Source organism: Podarcis tiliguerta (assembly GCF_965153285.1).
Source record: "Podarcis tiliguerta genome assembly, chromosome: 8".
NCBI lineage: Eukaryota > Metazoa > Chordata > Lepidosauria > Squamata > Lacertidae > Podarcis > Podarcis tiliguerta.
Genome location: NC_139541.1, coordinates 8,720,011 through 8,741,290, shown reverse-complemented (window position 1 = coordinate 8,741,290; position 21,280 = coordinate 8,720,011). Strand labels below are relative to the sequence as shown.

Below are 21,280 nucleotides of genomic sequence, written 5' to 3'. Positions count from 1 at the left end.
TTGGATATGCAGAAGATAATTAAAAATAAATTGAAGAAACCGCAGAAAGAGTGGGGAGGTAGTCAGGTTTTGAAATGTTAAATTGATTGCAAAAATAGTGAAATGTGTAAACTTGAAAAGTATAAAAAAATAAATGAAATGAAAAAATAAAATAAAATAAAAATCCCCAACTGGCAACTTCTCCTGGTAGGCCTGGGAATTTCCTCTACCTGAAATACGATGCTCTTAGCCACAATGGCTTCTGAATCCCACTTGCTGGAAACCACAGAATGACAGAGTCTGGTCTTGTGTTTGAATCCTGACTGCTGGTTTCCGATAATGGGCATCTGGTTGGTCACTGTAAGAACAGGAGGCTGGACTGAATGTTCCTAAGCCCGGGGTCGGCAGCCTAAGGCCCATGGGCCGGAAGCAGCCCATGGAGGCTGTTTAACTGGCCCCTGAGCCGCCCCCGAACCAAGCTGCCTGCTCAGTGAGTCCCTGCGCGCTGCACTAGATCGGTGCAGCACGGCGTGGGGACTCTCTTCCCCGGCTCCAGAAATTGGTTCTGCGCATGCCCAGACGCCGGAAATCGTGTCTGTCCGGGACGCCGGAAATCGCTTCTGCACATGCCCAGATGCCGAAATTGTGCCTGTGCAGAAGCAATTTTTGGCTTCTGGGCATACGCAGAAGCGATTTCCGGCGTCATGTTGTGCTGGCCTGGCCCACGGAGGATCTCTGTGGGAGTGATCTGGCCATAGCTGTCAACTTTTCCCTTTTCTTCTGAGGAATCCTATTCGGAATAAGGGAATTTCCCTTAAAAAAGGGAAACGTTGATAGCTATGGATCCGGCAAGGCATGCCCAGTAAGCCTTGCCGACCCCTGTTCCTAAGCCCTAGAGAACTGTTCCCAGTATGTGAAGACTGTATTGTACTAGAGCAGTGTTTCTCAAACTTGGGTCTCCAGCTGCTAGGTGACTTCCCACTAATGCTGGGGCGAGGCAGAAGGGGGAATTCCCCCTCTTCCCTCCATCTTTTTTCGGCGGGTGGGATCTCCTGCCTGGCTTCCTCCCATCTCCTCTGCCCTCTTCCCCTGCAGGACGAAATGTCGGACTTACCACGACGTCATCCCCATCTCCTGCCTGACCGAGTTCCCTAACGTTGTCCAGATGGCAAAGGCAAGTATTGGGGTTGGGGGTGGAAAGGGTGCGATGGGAGGGAGGGAGATGCCTTCGGACCCTTGCCTTGCAAAAGCACTGGTGGCGTGACCCATGGGTAGGCAAACTAAGGGCCGCGGGCCGGATCAGGCCCAATTGCCTTCCCTACCTGGCCCGTGGGAGGTCCAGAAATTGCTGCGTGGATCGCAAGCACGCACTTTCTTTGCTTCTCCCTCCCTCCTCCTGGCTTCTCCCTGCCCTGCCTAGAGGAGGAAGGGGGCTGGGCCTTGTTGGTGCCAGCAGCCAGTGGCGTAGCGTGGGTTGTCAGCACCCGGGGCAAGGCAAGGAATTTGCACCCCCTAACCCGGGGCAAGGCAAGTAATTTGCCCCCCCCCCCCAGATAGTCCCTCGCTCTCTCTCCGCACCGCACTGCACGCCTGGCACCCCCCCCCCTCCACAGTGGGCGGCGACCCGGCGGCTCGGATCGGATTCGCACAGCCAGCACTGCAGTGAGAGAGAGTGAGTGAGCCAGGTAGGGGCAGAGAGCTGCGAGTGCGAGCGCGCGCCCCCCCAGATGTTGCGCCTGGTGCGGCCGGCCCCCCCTGCACCCCCCACGCTACGCCACTGCCAGCAGCAGCAGCGCTCGAGCGGCCGCCATTTAAAGCAGCCCCTCTCCGGAGCCCTTTTGAGCGCCGCTCATTGTCCCGCCACCAGCCCCTGCCACTCGCAAGACACAACTAAGCAGCCACCGGAGCTCATAGTGCTCTTGCATCTCTACACACACACCCCAAAATAATCTGGCTCCCCACGAGGTCTGAGGGACAGTGGACTGGCCCCCTGCTGAATAAGTTGGCTGACTCCTGCTGTGACCTGTCGCTCAAGGCAGAGACCGCTCCCCAGGGGACCGGGCTTGTGTCTGGACCATTGATGGATTCGGCCCGACAGAAAGTGCGATTCGGTGGGGGGGACAGTGGGGAACTGCAATCTCTCACACACCCCTCAGTTATTGTGGCACCACAGTGGTAGAAGCTACACCTGTTGGACTTCTTCTCTGCCCCAGAAAGGAAAATGGCTGTTCTGTTAGCAGAACGGCGGCAGCAGTGGGCTGGATGACCCATTGCGATGTCTTAGTGACTGTCTGTCTCTCTTGGGTGCAGTTGGTGTGCGAGGACGTCAACGTTGATCGCTTTTACCCGGTGCTGTACCCAAAGGTAGGAGCAGGGAGGAAACTCGCTGAAATATGGGCATTTATTCGGTTTCTTGGACGCCTTCTCCTGAAAATCAGTCTTGAGGTAGTGCTCAACAAGCTGGATGCTGTCTTAAGGGAAGGCTATATCAAGCATTTTGTAGTATTCGAAATTAACTGATCTGATATAATAGGCTCTGTGGCTGCCTCAGAGTTAATTTATAATAAATGTCTCAGGACTGCAGTACCTCAAGGACCATCTTTCTCCATATGAACCTACTCAGACCCTGAGATCAAGAGGACCAAAGGGTGGCAGCACAAGAACAGGGCCTTTTCTGCAGTGGCTCCCCTTTGTGGAATGCTCTCTTCAGTGAGCCTTGCCAGGCACCTTCATTGCATATATTTAGGCGCCAGGCAAAACCGTTGCTCTTTAACCAGGCCTTTGGCTGGCTGGCATCTAATGCCCTTTTAAAATGTGTTTTGGAAGGGGGGGGAGTTAATGGGTTCTCTTGTTTTTGTTTTTATTGCGTATTTTGTGTTTTATATTTCCTCAGGAGGTTCATGCCTCACAGTCTTTCCATCCTATATATATATGCAGAAAGTATTAAAAATAAATTTGAGGAACCGCAGGAAGAGGAGGAAGGAAGTCAAGTTTCAAAACGTTAAAATGACTGTAAAGTTATTGAAACTGAAAACCAGAATTTTAAATTTTCCATCTCCTATCTCCTTCCTGCTCTGCAGAAAAGCTGGGTGGGGTGTTTTCTATAAAAAACATCTTATTCTTACCTAATAAAATACTTCAGCCAGCTTTTCTGAAGCTGCAGAGCAGGAAAGAGAGAGGAGAAGGCAAATTTAAAAGCCAAGAAAGAAACACAAAGGAACTTTTGGTGGGGGTGAGATGTGTCGGGAGCCAAAGGAAATGAGGTTTCCTGTGGCCCCCGTGCCTCAAGCTCCCCTCCATGTGTGCTGCAGGATCTGGGGGAATCCCTAGTTCCCAGGGAATGTTTGCACCAGGTAGATGCGGTTGATGTCTGAGGCTCCGCTAGCTGAACTCACCAGTTTTTTCCCCTCCCCCGCCAACCCGCCCCGCCCCACCTCCAGGCCTCTCGACTCATCGTGACCTTTGATGAACACGTCATCAGCAATAACTTCAAGTTCGGTGTCATCTACCAGAAGCTGGGCCAGGTGAGTACCCTGGCTTCTTACCAGGGAGGCAGGTGAGATCTGGGGGGGGGGGGAGAGAAATACCCAGGAGGTCCTGGACCAGAGGAAGGCACCTTCTTTGAGGAGGAAGCAGTGGCAGAACAGGTCTACAGCTGAAAAATCCCAAAGGGGACCCATATAGTCTAGCATCCTTCCTTTGCAGTGGCCGGCGGCAAAGGGTATCCTGTGATGATGATGATGATGATAATAATAATACAAAACAAATTTCTCATAAAATTTTCTTAATCAATTAACATCTTTCTTTCTTTTCATATTAAATTTAAACATGTTATTCTGTAACATCACATAGAATCCTAGAATCCTAGAATCATAGAGTTGGAAGAGACCACAAGGGCCATCGAGTCCAACCCCCTGCCAAGCAGGAAACACCATCAGAGCACTCCTGACATATGGTTGTCAAGCCTCTGCTTAAAGACCTCCAAAGAAGGAGACTCCACCACACTCCTTGGCAGCAAATTCCACTGTCAGCAGCTCTTACTGTCAGGAAGTTCTTCCTAATGTTTAGGTGGAATCTTCTTTCTTGTAGTTTGGATCCATTGCTCCGTGTCCGCTTCTCTGGAGCAGCAGAAAACAACCTTTCTCCCTCCTCTATGTGACATCCTTTTATATATTTGAACATGGCTATCATATCACCCCTTAACCTCCTCTTCTCCAGGCTAAACATGCCCATCTCCCTTAGCCGTTCCTCATAAGGCATCGTTTCCAGGCCTTTGACCATTTTGGTTGCCCTCCTCTGGACACGTTCCACTTTGTCACTGTCCTCCTTGAACTGTGGTGCCCAGAACTGGACACAGTACTCCAGGTGAGGTCTGACCAGAGCAGAATACAGTGGCACTATTACTTCCCTTGATCTATATTTAAACCCTAAGCCTATCTGGTGTTTGCAAGTATTTCTATTTAAATTATCTTAGCATATTTAACTAAATATTCTTTAAATTTCATCCATTCCTCCTGGTACTCCTCCTCCTTCTGGTCGTGGACTCTTCCGGTCAGGTCGGCTAGCTCCGAAATCTCCATCATCTTCATCTGCCATTCCTCCATTGTTGACACTTCTTGTGTTTTCCAGTTCTTGGCTAACAAAATTGTAGCTGTAGTTGCGGCATACAAAAACAGTCTAACATCTTTCTGGGGCAATTCCAAACCTATTATTCCAAGTAGAAAGGCTTCTGGTTTCTTAATAAAAGTATATTTCAACATTTTTTTCAATTCATTATAAATCTTCTCCCAGAAGTCTTTCACCTTGGGGCAGGTCCACCACATATGATAAAAGGTACCTTCTTTTTCCTTTACATTTCCAACATAGATTATCACTATTGTGATACGGAACACTTACTTCTGGGTTTTCGACGTTCGGGAACGGAGCGGTTCAAGAACCGAGGTTCCACCGTATTAATAGCTCCCTGTGGACTGCCCTACCTCTTGGGTTGGCTGGCTGGAGGGAGCCACTCTGTGCCAGCTTTGGAGACCCCCCTTCTTCTCCCCCTGAACAAACTGCAGTACCTCTGCGCTGCTTCAGGGATGCTGGATTCCTCCTCATCTCCCCCCCCCCCACCTCTGGCTCCTTCACACCTGAGAAATCAGCTCGGAGAAGGAGAGGGGTACCCCCCCCCCAGGCAGCACACAGCTGCCTCCCCCTCCAGAGCATGCAGGAGGGCCTTTTCTTAAAAAGCTGAGCTAAATTGAGTGCTCCCGTGCCTCCTGCGCAGCTTTTATCTTGAGGAAGTCATGACAAAGCTCTGATCCTTTGGGGTGGGGTAAAAAGGCGCAGTCAATTGACAAGTTGATTCTCAGGGGATGAAAAGGGAAAGTGGGGAGGGAGGGAGAGAGACACCGTGATCCTGCTCTTTCACAAAGCCACCCACCAGCCTCTCTATTTAAAATGTTTGCATTTTAAGCCTGTTAAAAGGTATGATTTTGCCAGGTGGCGGGAGCTCCATCTAGCGGCCCAGGTTGGGATCGAGACCTCTTGAAATTAATGGACTGAAGCCGTCTCCCCTAATATAGACACACGTTTTTGCAAGACATTTCGCCCCAGATGCCTTTTTGCTTGTTATTTTTTTCACTGGTACATGCATTTTATGTCCGCTTTCTCCTAATAACCTATATTTTTGCACCCAACAATTTTATCCCCCACCCATCTTGGAGAGCTGCATTGATGGACCTAATAGGCATCTAAAGCCATTTGCACATGCTGAATGTGGGCAACCTATATATAGAAATGAGCAAACCAGTGATATTTTAGGGAGCAGGTTAGCAGGCAGGGCCCATTACTTCCATCATAAGAGCCTACAGAACACAAAACACTGTTGCCATATGTAGGTTTTATTTTAGTTCTTTTTTATCTTATACAGTGGTACCTCGGGTTAAGTACTTAATTCGTTCTGGAGGTCCGTTCTTAACCTGAAACTGTTCTTAACCTAAAGCACCACTTTAGCTAATGGGGCCTCCCGCTGCCGCCGTGGTGCCGCCACCCGATTTCTGTTCTCATCCTGAAGCAAAGTTCTTAACCCGAAGTAATATTTCTGGGTTAGCGGAGTCTGTAACCTGAAGCGTATGTAACCTGAAGCGTATGTAACCCAAGGTACCACTGTAGATTATTCGACCTCTCAGTCCCCCTCAAAAGGGTGCAGCACCCACAGATTCAAACCCAATGAATTACAACCGGCATGACTTCAGATTTGTGGGGGTTTTCCTGCAACCGTGAGACCTACCAGCCTGAAAATGAAATGAAATGACAGAGTGTCCTGTAGAATCTGGGCATGGGGTTTTTGTTCCCCATTCCAGAGCAGAACTTGAACTGGCCATTCTTTCATACTTGCAGGCTGCATTCTTCATCTCAGCACCCCGGCTTGAAACTTGTAGGCATGGTGGGGGTGGAGAAGGAGATTTGTGTTGCTGTTGCGACCCAGTTGGGAGCCTGTGAGAACAGCCCTCCTGCAGATCCCGCAAGATCTACCAGTTGATTCTGATCTACTTTCTGCCCACTCCTGAATTTGGACTTAGAGATTGCAGCCTGATACTTTTCTCATTAATATATCTATTTCTATAATTCAGGGGTCAGCAAATTTTTTCAGCAGGGGGCCAGTCCACCATCCCTCAGACCTTTGGGGGGGGGGGAAATGAATGAATTCCTATGCCCCACAAATAATCCAGAGATGCATTTTAAATAAAAGCACACATTCTACTCATGTAAAAACACCAGGCAGGCCCCGCAAATAAGCCAGAGATGCATTTTAAAATAAAAGGACACATTCTACTCATGTATAAACATGCTGATTCCCGGACCCTCCGTGGGCCAGATTTAGAAGGTGATTGGGCCAGATCCGTCCCCCAGGCCTTTATTTGCCTTCCCATGGTCTATATCATCTCTCTCTCTAAACTAAAAACTAAACTAAAACTGAAGCGCATCCTTCTCCCCTAAAAGCAAAAATGGTCCCTCTCCCCAATATGGATGGCTTTAGAAGACGATTGGTCAAATTCATGGAAGGGAGAGGGCAAATGCTGCAATGCTTTTGAATCCCAGTTCCTGGAAACTACAGGAGGGGAGAGAGCTCTTGCTCCTGGGTACCATTTCAGTAGCTGCTTGACCACCTGAGGACAGGATGCTAGAGTGCCCATTGGCTGAACCCAACTAGTGCAGGAGTCTTCTTAAGTTAACTGGGATGCTAACGGGAGAGGGCTGTAAGCTCTTATGTCTGGCCAGTCCTTTCCCCTTCAAGGTGGTCTGGGTTAGGGATACACAGAGACCTCTCCCCCCCCCACCCCATGGCTGTAAGCCAAGCCCTCTCTTTGAGCATCAGCACACATCACTCTGCCTCTTCTCTGCAGACCTCAGAAGAGGAGCTCTTCAGCACCACGGAGGAGAGCCCAGCATTCGTCGAATTCCTTGAATTCTTGGGCCAGAAAGTCAAGTTGCAGGACTTCAAGGGGTGAGTAGAGTCGGGACAGAGGGAGAACAGGGGGCTCCTTTATGTCTGCCCCCCCCCGAGACCCAGCTGCATGCCAGGGAGGAGGAGGGGCACAGTTGTTTTTTGCTCCTGTGCTGCCAACTCAAAGCTGTTGGCAGCACAGCCCTCAAACTGTGTCTTTATGTGGAGTGCAGGTTTCGTGGTGGCCTCGATGTGACCCACGGGCAGACAGGGACAGAGTCGGTCTACTACAACTTCCGAAACAAGGAGATCATGTTCCACGTCTCCACCAAGCTGCCCTACACGGAGGGGGATACCCAGCAGGTAGGGACGCGTCTGCGATGGCAGAGGAAAGCGCAGCCAGGAGGGCAGAGGAAAGGCATAGCCGGCAGTGCACCAGTGGAAGCACCGCCTTACGAGCTGCTGGAGCTCACAGCTTGCCCGGACTTGGTTGCCTCCTGGCCTGAAACCCCCTTTGTGTGTGTGTGTGTGTGTGTGTGTGTGTGGAGAGCCAGTGTGGTGTAGTGGTTAAGAGCGGTAGATTCGTAATCTGGTGAACTGGGTTCGATTCCCCGCTCCTCCACATGCAGCTGCTGGGTGACCTTGGGCCAGTCACACTTCTCTGAAGTCTCTCAGCCCCACTCATCTCACAGAGTGTTTGTTGTGGGGGAGGAAGGGAAAGGAGAATGTTAGCCGCTTTGAGACTCCTTCGGGTAGTGATAAAGCGGGATATCAAATCCAAACTCCTCCTCCTCCTCCTCCTCCTCTTCCTCTTCCCCCACCTCCTGGGTGAGCAAAAGCGAGTGGGACTGAAACAATGACCCTCTCCTCTCCTCTCTCTCCTCCTGCTCATAGCTGCAGAGGAAACGGCACATCGGGAACGACATCGTGGCCATCATCTTCCAGGACGAGAACACGCCCTTCGTCCCGGACATGATCGCCTCCAACTTCCTGCACGCCTACATTGTAGTTCAGGCCGAGAATCCCTGTACGGAGAACACACTCTACAAGGTAGCTGGGCGTTTATTGGTGGAGTCAGTTATCTCCGGGTACTGGAACCTGGAATGGTGATGGGTGGTTGGGGGGACTTTACTATTATTACCATTAGCATTATTGATTCAATTGATTACCCACCTTTCACCAGCAGGTACCGTATTTTTCGCTCTGTAAGATGCAGCGGATCATAAGACGCACCTAGTTTTGGAGGAGGAAAACAAGAAAGAAAATATTCTGAATCCCAGAAGCCAGAACAGCAAGAGGGATCTGGCTTCTGGGATAGCCTCTTGCTGTTCTGGCTTCTGGGATAACCGCGCCAAGCCTCTTCAGGGCAGCGGGATGAAGGCTCCCCCTGCCCAGAAGAGGATGTGTGCGGCTAAGCTGCCCTCTGTCACCTTCCCCCATCTCCCACAAAAGCCCGCAAGAGCCGCACTCCCTTTAAAGAGTGTGTGGAGCGTGTTTGCGGCTCTTGGGGGCTTTTCCCTGAGGAGAGAGGAGGGGCTGAATGGCCTCCTCTTTAACTTTAACTCTTTAACTGAAAACAGTTAAAGCAGGTTACAGTCGCAGAAAGAGGGTGGGCCCTAAAAGCACACAGGGCTGTCAGAGGCCAGGGGAAAAGGCTGTGTTGTACAGTGAAGGTGCCCGGTGGACCTCTCTGCGGTGGGAGTTGCACAACTTAGGGGGTGCTGGCTTAGAGAAGGCTCTGTCTCAGGCCGCCGCCGCCACCCAAACTTCAGAGGGAGGTGGAGCGACAAAGGGGGACCCCCCCCACTGATACTTCACACCCCAGAGGGTCCATAAAGAAGAGCTACCGGGCACTCGGTGTCTCTGTTAAGCTCAGAATTATAGAATTGTTGAGTTGGAAGGAGCCCCCCAAGGCTCATCTAGTACAACCCCCTCTTACAATGTAACTAAAGAACCCCTGGCAGGTTCAACCTCTGCTTTAAAATCTCCAACAAAAGAGGGAACACCCCCCCCCCTTGCAAAGGAGTCGGTCCCACCGTCGTACAGCTCTTATGGCTGGAAAGTTCTTACGAATATTTCGTAGGGATCTCCTTTTTCCGCCATCTTAATCCACCTGAGTTCTCTGCTCAACTCTCAAAAGGAGTAGCGCAGACGAGGACCGAAGGCATTTTAAAAATGAATTTATTTTTTAAATCAATTTATTTATTTGGTTTTTCAAATTAAAGTTTTACAGAGATATATCAAACATAAATAGTAAAAACAGGATTCCAAGGCATCTTCTGGACTTCCTCCTCTTTGTGGGTCCTATTATTAATCATTTCCTCCCGCATCTTTTATGATGATCCAACTCTTTTACATCTCCATTGTATCCAAAATTCGCCCTTAAACCGCAAGTGATATTCCAATCCTGCTAACCGTTTTAGCTGTTTATATAACGGTCTTTAAGATAAGCTATAAATTTTCCCCATTCCTTATTAGAATGTTGGTCTTCCTGATTTCTGGCTCTTCCGGTCATTTTAGCCATTTTAGCATAATCCATCAACTTCATCTGCCATTCTTCCCGGGTAGGGACTTTGTCTTCTTTCCATCTCTGGATAACTTCTAGGCATCTTCTGGAGCTTCCTGGTTGCATCTCTCTCCCACCCACCTCTTTCTCTCCAGGTCTCTGTCACTGCCCGGGACGACGTGCCTTTCTTCGGACCTCCGTTGCCCAACCCGGCCGTTTTCCGAAAGGTGAGTTTTCCTCCAGCCGACCAGCTGGGCTTCAACGCTCCTTCCTCCTTCACCTCTAGGCTCCCCCGGTGTCAAGGAAAGTGAAGGAAATTGGGGGTACCTCCCTGTACCCTCTGTGAGCATCAGCTGCCACTGCCTGTGAACAAGGCACAGCTGGGTCTCCAGACCTCCCACCACCACTGGCCAATCAAGCCTTGGAAGAGGAATCATATGCAGCCATGGCTAATGTACCGAGCGTGGTGCATTCATGACAATACCCTCTTCAGTCTGAGATTGTAATTTAATTACCACATGCAAAACGACCCAGGTTAATTTTATCCAGGGTTAACAGGAGTTGCTTGCAACTTAAAACCTAGGCAGAGAGAGAGAGAGAGGGGTTATGTCTGAATCAGGCCAGAGTGTTTTTCCGCACAGTTTTCCAGTTTGGTATTTTTTTATCTAGGGGATTAATTTAGGTTGGATTCAAATGAGTTTTTGTACTCATGGAACAAGATCCTCCCTTTGTGCAGTGGCGGAGGAACCCTCTCCGGCACCCCGGGCGGGGCGAACCACACGGTGGCACATGCGTGATGTCCATACGGACTGCGCATGCACAGCAGCACATATGGACGAGCGAGCGGTGCCCATACAAACTGTGTGCATGCCCTCGGCCGCTCTACAGCTGGGGGGAGGCAGCGGGCTATCTTGTCGCACACATCCCAGAGTGGTACCCAGGGCAGACCACCCCCTCACCCCCCCCCCATTCGTACGCCCCTGCCTTTGTGTGTTGCCAGAAGCCCTAAATCTGCTCTGGAGCACTGGGAGAATTTCCAGTGCAGGTTTATGGGGTACAGTGAGAAAAGAGGGAGGCAAAGCCTTATTTGGGCGGGGGGAGATTATTGGGTTGTTTCGTTTTTATTATGTATTTTATGTTTTTATATTGTGATTTTATGTTTACCTGAGACTTGCAGGTGTAGGGTGGCATACAAATTTAATTCATCATCATCATCAGTGGGTCATCATTTGCCTTTACCTGTCATCAGGGAAGGGGTCACGGCTTGGTTGCAGGATTACTTCCTTTGCCTTTGCAGAAGGTCTATGGCATGGGTAGGCAAACTAACACCCAGGGGCCAGATCCAGCCCAATCACCTTCTCAGTCAGGATGGTCTGGGAATCAGCATGTTTTTATATGAGTAGAATGTGTCCTTTTATTTAAAATTCATCTCTGGCAGCCCTCTTTAGGGAAGCTTTTAATGTTTAACAGACCACTGTATTTTTTAGAAAAACAATATTTATTAGATATTTTATAATTATAAAAAGAAAAAACAATCAAGAAAAACAATACATGAATTCAACAAACAATACAATACAACAATAAAAAGAATACAATACAACAATACAACATAAAAAAACCCAAAAACACACATCCAAATTTTATATCTATATCTTTCATTAGCTTATTTCCTCGACTTCCTCGCACCTCCCTTTTTTGTATTCTGGTCCAAATTAACTGGTTCAACAAATCCTTTCCCTCTTCTTCAATTTTTGTTCTATAGTTTATCCTAACACAATTTAACTTTAAATTTTCCACTTTATCACATTAACACTTAATATTCATATAATTCTTAATAACACTTCTGCTAAAACCATGTATCTTCATTCCAATATTCTTCTAACATTCATTAATTTTGCAATATTTCTGTAAATATACTTTAAATTTTTCCCAATCTTCTTCCATCGACTCTTCTCCCTGGTCTCGGATTCTGCCGGTCATTTCCGCCATTTCCATGTAGTCCATCACAGACCACTGTATTTTAATACTCTGTTGAAAGCCACCCAAAGTGGCTGGGGAAACCCAGCCAGATGGGCGGGGTATAAATAATAAAGTATTATTATTATTATTATTATTATTATTAGTGGGGCACAGGAATTCGTTCATTTCCCCCCCTTCAAAATATAGTCTGGCCCCCCACAAGGTCTGAGGGACAGTGGACCGGCCCCCCGCTAAAAAAGTTCGCTGACCCTTGGTCTATGGGTTCAGTCCGGGATAGCGGGAGTTGCGTTCCGTTTCCCATCTTCCCGTTTTCCTTGCTTAGGGCCCCGACTTCCAAGAATTCCTCCTGACGAAGCTGATCAACGCTGAGTATGCCTGCTACAAGGCGGAGAAGTTTGCCAAACTGGAGGTGAGGAGCTGCTCAGCTGCCAGCGGTTCCACTGCTTCCTGCCAAATTGCAGGCGGGGTGTGGGATCAGGCTAGTCGGGACCTCCCCGCCAGCCTCTCCTCCAAGCTTTCCCCATCCCTTTCTCCGACCAACCCTAAACCCCACCCCGGTTCCCTCCTGGCTGCAGGAGCGCACGCGGACAGCTCTGTTGGAGACCCTCTACGAGGAGCTACACCTCAACAGCCAGTCCATGATGGGCCTTGGGGGAGATGAAGACAAGATGGAGAATGGCAGCGGGAGCAGCGGGGGCTTCTTCGAGTCCTTCAAGGTGGGTGCGTGTGAGCAGGGGCCACACGTGAGGTAGATGCTTCAGGTGGTGGAATCCAAGGGGTGGCTCTGTGGGCCCCCCCCCCAAAAAAAAAAAACCCAGAGAAGAAGCGGCTGCATCAGCTTCTATGTCTGGCAAGATTTTACCACAGTTCAAGAAGGACACTGACAAACTGGAACGTGTCCAGAGGAGGGCAACCAAAATGGTCAAAGGCCTGGAAACGATGCCTTATGAGGAACGGCTAAGGGAGCTGGGCATGTTTAGCCTGGAGAAGAGGAGGTTAAGGGGTGATATGATAGCCATGTTCAAATATATAAAAGGATGTCACACAGAGGAGGGAGAAAGGTTGTTTTTTGCTGCTCCAGAGAAGCGGACACGGAGCAATGGATCCAAACTACAAGAAAGAAGATTCCACCTAAACATTAGGAAGAACTTCCTGACAGTAAGAGCTGTTTGACAGTGGAATTTGCTGCCAAGGAGTGTGGTGGAGTCTCCTTCTTTGGAGGTCTTTAAGCAGAGGCTTGACAACCATAGTCAGGAGTGCTCTGATGGTGTTTCCTGCTTGGCAGGGGGTTGGACTCGATGGCCCTTTGGGTCTCTTCCAACTCTATGATTCTATGATTCTATGTCTCTGCTCTAGCGAGATCTTGCCGGAAGCCACAGCTAAATGAAGCTCAGCGGAGGCGGCAAAGGGTGTGTGTGTGTGGCGCACGCACAGAGCAGCACTTTACCATGTTGCCCCAAGCTGTGAGACAGGATGCGTCACCCCCACCTGTGCAAGAGAGGTGTGGGGAGCAGGTGACGTCACCCAGGGTTGAGAGGCATCCCCCCAATGCCTCGTTTGGGCCACGGGGATTTCCGCACATGGTCGCTGGCTTGGGCTGGCGGTTCCCAAAATTTGGGAACCCTTGGTTCCATAAGTACATCCCTATAACCCTCTACCCTATCAGAAGCATCACAATAAAGTCCAATATAGTCGTACCTCGGCTCCCGAACGCCTTGGGAGTCAAACATTTCGGCTCCCAAACGATTGAAAACCGGAAGTGAGCGTTCCGGTTTTCGAACGTTCTTTCGGAAGCCAGACGTCCGATGGGGCTTCCGATTGGCTGCAGGAGCTTCCTGCAGCCAATCAGAAGCCGTGTTTTGGAAGTCGAATGTTTCAGAAATCGAACGGCCTTCCAGAACATATTCTGCTCGACTTCCGAGGTACGACTGAACAGTGATGGTTGATTGCATGTGTATTCCTAATCCAACTATTTGATTTTATTAATTCAATGCAACCGATCACGTGGTTCCTGTCATACTAGATATTGCACAAGAAATATTTTTGCGTGTTCTTGTTAACCCAAACAAAAGGGCGAGAGAAATTCATGGCATGAAATTGTTTCTAAATAAGCTGTAGAAGCTTTCCCCCACCACAGATGTATGACAACTACTTTGAAATTAAATCAATAGCTGTTACCAATCTTCTCAACCCTCTGAATCCGTAACAGCATCTTTAGTTAAAGCCAGGGATGTCCCCTACCTGAAACTCTGGCGGGGAGTCATTATAATCCTGAACTAGGTAGATCCAAGGAGGTTGGCACCATACGAGGCAGCGTCTTCATTATAGCTGCCTTTTTTGTTCACAACCTTGAGGACTAGGTACTTGTCGCCTTTTTTTCGTAGGGGGAGGGGGGAAGGGCCGCAGCTCAGTGTCAGAGCACCTGCTTTGCATGCAGAAGGCCCCGGGTTAACAATCCTCAAAGGTAGCATCTCCAAGTTGGGCTGCCTGTAAAAACCCTGACTGGGAGCGGCCGCCGAGACCATCTAACACTGGTCTTGAAAGGCCTACATTGGCTCCCAGTACGTTTCCAAGCACAATTCAAAGTGTTGGTGTCGACCTTTAAAGTCTTAAACGGCCTCGGCCCAGTATACCTGAAGGAGCGTCTCCACCCCCATCGTTCTGCCCGGACGCTGAGGTCCAGCGCCGAGGGCCTTCTGGTGGTTCCCTCATTGCGAGAAGCTAAGTTACAGAGAACCAGGCAGAGGGCCTTCTCGGTAGTGGCACCCGCCCTGTGGAACGTCCTCCCACCAGATGTCAAAGAGAACAACAACTACCAGACTTTTAGAAGACATCTGAAGGCAGCCCTGTTTAGGGAAGCTTTTAATGTTTGATGTATCAAAGTATTTTAATATTTTTTTGGAAGCCGCGCAGAGTGGGGGAAGCCCAGCCAGATTATTATTATTATTATTATTATCCGTTGCTGCCGGTCAGTGTAGACAATCGCTGAGCTACATGGGCTCTCCCTATAAAGCAGCCTACCTGTGCCACATTGAATTTTATCATAGGATCATAGCACTGCAGCTAAAGAATTACGAAGTTTTGGCGGGAGGGCGGGAATATCTGCGTCTGGGCAAAGGCCTCCCACTCCCCCAGTCTGACCCCTCTCAGTTCCTTGCCCCATTGCCCAAGGGCTGTAGGGCCGGGAGCCTGGCTGCGAAGGTAAAGAGGGGGGCTCCGGTGACACAACATCCGTTTCCCCCCTTTGCAGCGGGTGATCCGCAGCCGCAGCCAATCGATGGATGCCATGGGGCTCAGCGGCAAGAGGCAGAACACCGTCTCCACCAGCCACAGCGGGAGTTTTGGCCACAACAACCCTGACATCGCCAAAGCCGCAGGCATAGTGAGTACCCCCCTCCCCAAATCCCCTGGTTTCCTCCCGAGTCCCTGAATTCCCCACCCCACCCTTCCCCCCTCCTGCCACATCTCCTCCCTAGTAACGCCTGCCCCTTCTTGACCTAGCCGCTCTGAATGCCTCATTCCTCCTCCTCCTTATCTGTGCCCCCCCCAATTAAAAGTCATTTCCCGGATTGACCTTCCCGTCCCCTTGCTTCCTGCGCTGAGCTCCCTTGAAATGAGTTCATTAATAACCGGCCAAGTTTGCCAGCTCCTCACTCATTCAGCAGTACATCACCACTTTGGGGAGTGAAATTGACTGGACCAGATTGCAAACAGGGTTTTCTCCCCACCCACCCGGAAGTGAAATTGACTGGACCAGGAACTCCTGTTTATCCGGTCCAGTCAATTTCATTCTTGAAGTGGGAGGGCAGGGAGGAGTTGCTTATGATGTGGTCCTGTCAATTTCACATTATTTGACCATTATGGACTACCGTAATGGCCTTGGCTCGGTAGTAATGCTATCCCGGAGTCATAGAATCATAGAATGTAGAGTTGGAAAGGACCATGAGGGTCATCTAGTTCAACCCCCTGCAATGCAGGATTTTTTTGCCCACCGTGGGACTCGAACCCATGACCCCCAGATTAAGAGCCTTGTGCTCTGCCAACTGAGCTACGTGCTTTGTGTGCAGAAGGCCCCCAGGTTCAATCCCCTGCAAGCATCTTCAGGTAGGGCTGGGAATCTCAAACCCTAGAAAGCTGCTGCCAGTCAGAGCAGACAGTACTGAGCGAGGTGGACCCCAAAAGCCTGGCTTAGTACAAGGCACTTTCCTACACAAAGAGCAGCCATTAAGAAGGAAGGGGAAGGGGCAGATTAAATGTGCTTTTCCTCCAAGCCACCCTTGCAGTGAGATTTCCATAAATCCATTTGGCCCTCCCAAGCAGCCGGTTCTCATTGTGGCTGGAGGCAAAGTCATGGCCAAGAGCAGGCGCACTTTGGGTGCGGTGCTTGCGAGTGGCCAGTAGGTGGCACCCGCACTCCAGAGCTGGGGCAAAGTTAAGAAATGAAAACTGCTGGGAGTCTCCAAGCAAGAGTATTTCCATGCGCCCCACCACCAACAAAAAAATAAATAAAAATGAGCAGGCGGGGGCGGCCTGTTTGGTTCTTATTTTAGATCCAGAGACCTAAGGCTTGCACGTTCCGTTGCTCTGAGCCGATCGGCACGAGATAACCTTAGTCACATGCGGCCCCCGCCTCCCTTTAATGTACTTGCAATCGCTAACTCAAGTGCGTGTAACTCCGAAAGGGTGCAAAAGTCCAATTATTCCACCTCCCGTCTGGGCTGCAAGGACAGCAAGCTGTGGGGTGGGGGGTGGATCAATGTGGTCACCGCCACGTTCCTACCCTAGCGCCAGAAGAGGTGGGTACAGGAGGAAGACCCTTGGCACTTTCATCCTACAGTGCCCTGCTTAGGAGCAAGTGGGGGGGGGGTTACGCTCCAGATGTTGCAGAGCTCCAACTCCCATCATCCCTTGCGGTGGCTCCTCTCCTGCTAGTAAAGTGTGGGTCTTACAGTGGCTCTGGGTGCCCCACTCCCGGGGTTGGATGCGGGTGGCACCGTGGTCTGAACCACTGAGTCTCTTGGGCTTGCCGATCAGAAGGTCAGCGGTTCGAATCCCCGTGACAGGATGAGCTCCCGTTGCTCGGTCCCTGCTCCTGCCAACCTAGCAGTTCGAAAGCTCGCCAAAGTGCAAGCAGATAAATAGGTACCGCTCCGACGGGAAGGTAAACAGTGTTTCCATGTGCTGCTCTGGTTCGCCAGAAGCGGCTTGGTCATGCTGGCCACATGACCTGGAAGCTGTACGCCGGCTCCCTCGGCCAATAAAGCGAGATGAGCGTTGCAACCCCAGAGTCGTCTGCGACTGGACTTAATGGTCAGGGGTCCCTTTACCTTTACCTGGACTCTTATTCTTATTCTTCTTTGGCTATCCCTCAAAGCTGGGTAAGATTGACTTCCATAAACACGGTTTTAACAGCGAGTCCATAAGTGACAGTGGAGGCTAATTCTGGATCCACACGTCCTTCCACAGTGGGGACCTAGGTTTCTGGGCGGGAGTTGATCACGGTGTGGATTTGCCAAGCATGCCTTCCTCTTAGCACATTTCCCCCTTACGTCCTGACTTTGAGCATCTTCAAAGCCCATGACACCTTTGGTAAAGGCTGTTCTCCAATTGGAGCCCTCGCAGGCCAATGTTCCCTATTTGTCAGTGTTTATACTACATGTTTTTTTGATTTGACTTAAGAGAGTCTTTAAACTCCTCAACTCTACAATCTTATGATTTATGACCTCTGGCCAGGGGCCATGTTGTTTGGAGCTCATGGGAGATGGGAGTCCAACCTGGAGGGCCAAATTTTCCCCATCCGCCGACTAGACTGTTACTTGCATAGCAAAAGAGGTGGGGCAGTGTGGTGTAGTGGTTAAGAGCGGTGGACTCGTAATCTGGTGAACCGGGTTCGCGTCTCAGCTCCTCCACATGCAGCTGCTGGGTGACCTTGGGCCAGTCACACTTCTCTGAAGTCTCTCAGCCCCACTCACCTCACAGAGTGTTTGTTGTGGGGGAGGAAGGGAAAGGAGAATGTTAGCCGCTTTGAGACTCCTTAAAGGGAGTGAAAGGCGGGATATCAAATCCAAACTCTTCTTCTTCTCTTCTTCTTCTTGCCTTCACTGCCCAGACCAATTTCAATCACAGCTCTGCCTTCCTCTAATGTAGAGATGGAGAAGCTCTGGCTTTTCAGCTGAGCTTTGACTCCCCAGCTGGTGGCAGGGGCTGATGCGAGATGTACCGTATTTTTCACTCTATAAGACGCACTTTTCCCCCTTCAAAAATTAAGGGGAAATGTGTGTGCGTATTACGGAGCGAATGCAGGCTCCTTGGCTTCAGCGATAGCAACACGAAGACTCTGAAGCGAAGAAGGAGAGCTCCCCCCGCGCTCCGGAGGCTTCACGTTGCTTTCGCTGAAGCCACCTGAAGCCCCTGGAGGACTGCAGGAGTTCCTGCGGCACTCCGGGGGCTTCAGGCAGCTATCTGCAAGCCTTGGGAGCGCAGCAGGAGTTCCCGCTGCGCTCCGAAGGCTTGCAGCTAGCCGCCTGAAGCCTAGAGAGCGAGAGGGGTTGGTGCTGAGCAGAGAGGGGGAGAATTTTTTTCCCCGTTCTCCCCCTCCTATGGTCCGGTGCGTCCTATAGAGCGAAAAATACGGTACCGGTAGTTCAGCAGCCTCGGGGGGGGGGGGGCTGAGATTCCCGGCCATTTTTTCCTAGTGGTTGGGGTGGGTAGGTAGCCCAGCTTAGCAGTGGACCGGAGTCCCACGGAAGCACCGTGAACAAGGGGTCAGGCAGAAGGGTGGCTGGGCACAGATCAGGATGAGGAGCTTGGCGTATGGGGCGGAGAAAAGGGGTCCCTGCTGCCTTATTCCAGACAATACCCACAGCTGCTCCCCATTGCAGACTGCAGGCAAAATCCAGCCAACACCCCCCCCCCCAAATTGCTATTCATACCCCAAACTGACCTGCTGTGACCCAACACGGGGTCCCCCCAAATTGCAGCATTTTGCTCCCTGCTTTCTACCTGCGCCATGGCCGATTCCATGCCCACCCCCTCCACCCGGGACCCCGGCATAGCTGTCAACTTTTCCCTTTTCTTGCGAGGAATCCTATTCGGAATAAGGGAATTTCCCTTTTAAAAAAGGGGAAAGTTGACAGCTATGGGCCCCGGCCTGCCTTTGAGCTTTAGCCATTGTTATGATGACCTGGCACCATTTTGTTTTGCATGACCTCTCTCTCTCTCTCTTTCTTTCTTTCTCTTTCTCTCTCATTCCTTTGTTCCCCCTCCCTTTCCTCTCCCTGTCCTTTTTTTTCTGCGCTCTCTCTGCCCGCTTACCACAGTCATTGCTTGTCCCCGGAAAAACGCCAACTAGGTACGGACGACGAGGCAGCGCCATAGGCATAGGAACCATAGAAGAGGTGGCTAGTTTTTCTCTCTCTCTCTCTCGGTGTCTCTCTCACTGCCTCTTGCCCTGTGGCTGCCCCCTACCCCCCTCCTGCATGTTGGAGGGGCACACCCCACCCCTGGTACTCCCCATCATCCCTCTAGACCTCCGGTGGGGGGCTGGGGTGCAGGAGGGAACACCCAGGTTAATAATTCTCGCTCCCTCCTGCAAAAGTATTTTGGTGAAACCGAAAGCTTGCTCACTACTGGGTAGCTTTTCATTCGGTCCTGATAATTTTACTTATGTTTCAATCAGCTTTCGGGGGGGGGGAGCAATTAACAACGATTTCTCAAAACAGGGTGACAGTACTAAGGTTGTATTGTTATTGTTGTTGTTGCCATAATTATCCCGCCCTCCTTCTGAATCAGATAAGGGGAACCTTCTCGGGAGGGCCTTCTCGGTAGTGGCACCCACCCTCCCACCAGATGTCAAGGAAATAAACAGCTATCAGACTTTTAGAAGACATCTGAAGGCAACCCTGTATCGGGAGATTTTTAATGTTTTGCCATTTTTTATGTGCTGTAAGCCACCCAGAGTGGTATAAAATTATTATTATTATTATTATTATTATTATTATTATTAGGTTGTTGCTGTACTACAGTTCCCATAGGGATTGCCCACCCTCTGCTAGCAATGAAGGGAGCTGTAGTTCAGCAACATCAGGGTGGACCAAACGTTCTCCCCGCCTGCTGTGTAGGAACCCAGTCTCCCAAGTTTTTCTTGTTAAAAATAAATACCGTATTTTTCACTCTATAGGACGCACTTTTTCCCCTTCAAAAATGAAGGGGAAATGTGTGTGCGTCCTATGGAGCGAAGATGCCATAGCCCCGCGACCCTCTCCCGGCTGGAGAGGTGACGCGCGGCTATGGCAGGAGCCTCTCCGCTGCGCCTTTCCGCTGCTCCCTGACCTGCTCTTTGGGGCTGGTGGTGGGCTTCCCCCCACCAGCCCCAAAGAGCAGGTCGAAAGGAACCTGAAGCCTGGAGAGCGAGAGGGGTCAGTGCACCCCTCTCGCTCTCCAGGCTTCCAAGGTAGCCACCTGAACACACCTTAAACGGCACCTTGTTTTAGAGCGGGAAAACAAGAGGGGGAAAGTTCTCCCCCTATCTGCGCAGCGCCTCCTGCCGCTTCGCTGAAGTGGCACTGGGCAGAGAGGGGGAGAATTTTTTTTCTTGTTCTCCCCCCTCTAAAACAAAGCGCGTCCTATTGTCCGGTGCGTCCTATGGCGCGAAAAATATGGTAACTGAATAAAAGGATTGTGTTAGCTGATGGTGGCGTGAGGAGGATGCCAGCCCCACAGAGCACACTTGTGCTCACCTTGCCATGCTTTTCCATTCACTCGAGCCTCATCCTGCCTGACCCTCGCCCTTCCTCTTTCCCGCAACTAGGGAGTTCCCTGTTATAAAAGGAGGCACTCTGCTGCACACAGTCAAAGTGAAGTCTGGATCCGTCTTGCATGACTCCCTGTTTCCCCAGCTCAAAAGTGTCACGGAGGGTGCTATAAGATTTGTAGCTGCCTTTGCAGATCCTTCTCTGTATATTCTGCGCCAAGCTTTACCCATATGCCTTTACTCAAGGATGTTGGGTTGCAGGGACTAACCTTCATTGGCCCCGGACTGGCTGAAGCAGACAGAGACAGCCATCTACATTGCAGCCTTAAACAGGCTAAAACTACAGTGGTACCTTGGTTCTCAAACTTCATCCGTTCCGGAAGTCCGTTCCAAAACCAAAGCGTTCCAAAACCAAGGCACGTTTTCCCATAGAAAGTAATGCAAAATGGATTAATCCATTCCAGACTTTTAAAAACAATCCCTAAAGCAGCCATTTAACTTGAATTTTACTATCTAACGAGACCATTGAGCCATAAAATGAAAGCAATAATCAATGTACAGTGGTACCTCGGGTTACAGACTCCGCTAACCCAAAAATAGTAAGAAATAGTACTTCAGGTTAAGAACTTTG

General features: G+C 50.2%; 1 protein-coding gene across 8 annotated transcripts in view; it reads left to right on the top strand.

Annotated features, from left to right (window-relative positions):
* RAP1GAP (RAP1 GTPase activating protein) overlaps positions 1–21,280 on the top strand; it is a 108,994-nt gene that overhangs the window by 72,514 nt on the left and 15,200 nt on the right. For 5 of the 8 annotated variants that reach the window (XM_083453908.1, XM_083453907.1, XM_083453902.1 and 2 more), the window contains 11 exons: positions 1,075–1,153; positions 2,290–2,343; positions 3,420–3,503; positions 7,371–7,471; positions 7,645–7,774; positions 8,306–8,461; positions 10,073–10,144; positions 12,220–12,306; positions 12,473–12,613; positions 15,148–15,279; positions 19,217–19,294. In XM_083453908.1, coding sequence (XP_083310034.1) covers positions 1,075–1,153; positions 2,290–2,343; positions 3,420–3,503; positions 7,371–7,471; positions 7,645–7,774; positions 8,306–8,461; positions 10,073–10,144; positions 12,220–12,306; positions 12,473–12,613; positions 15,148–15,279; positions 19,217–19,294 — 1,114 coding nt within the window. The remainder of the gene's footprint in view (positions 1–1,074; positions 1,154–2,289; positions 2,344–3,419; positions 3,504–7,370; positions 7,472–7,644; positions 7,775–8,305; positions 8,462–10,072; positions 10,145–12,219; positions 12,307–12,472; positions 12,614–15,147; positions 15,280–19,216; positions 19,295–21,280) is intronic. The other 3 variants (XM_083453906.1, XM_083453903.1, XM_083453905.1) reach the window with 1 other exon arrangement.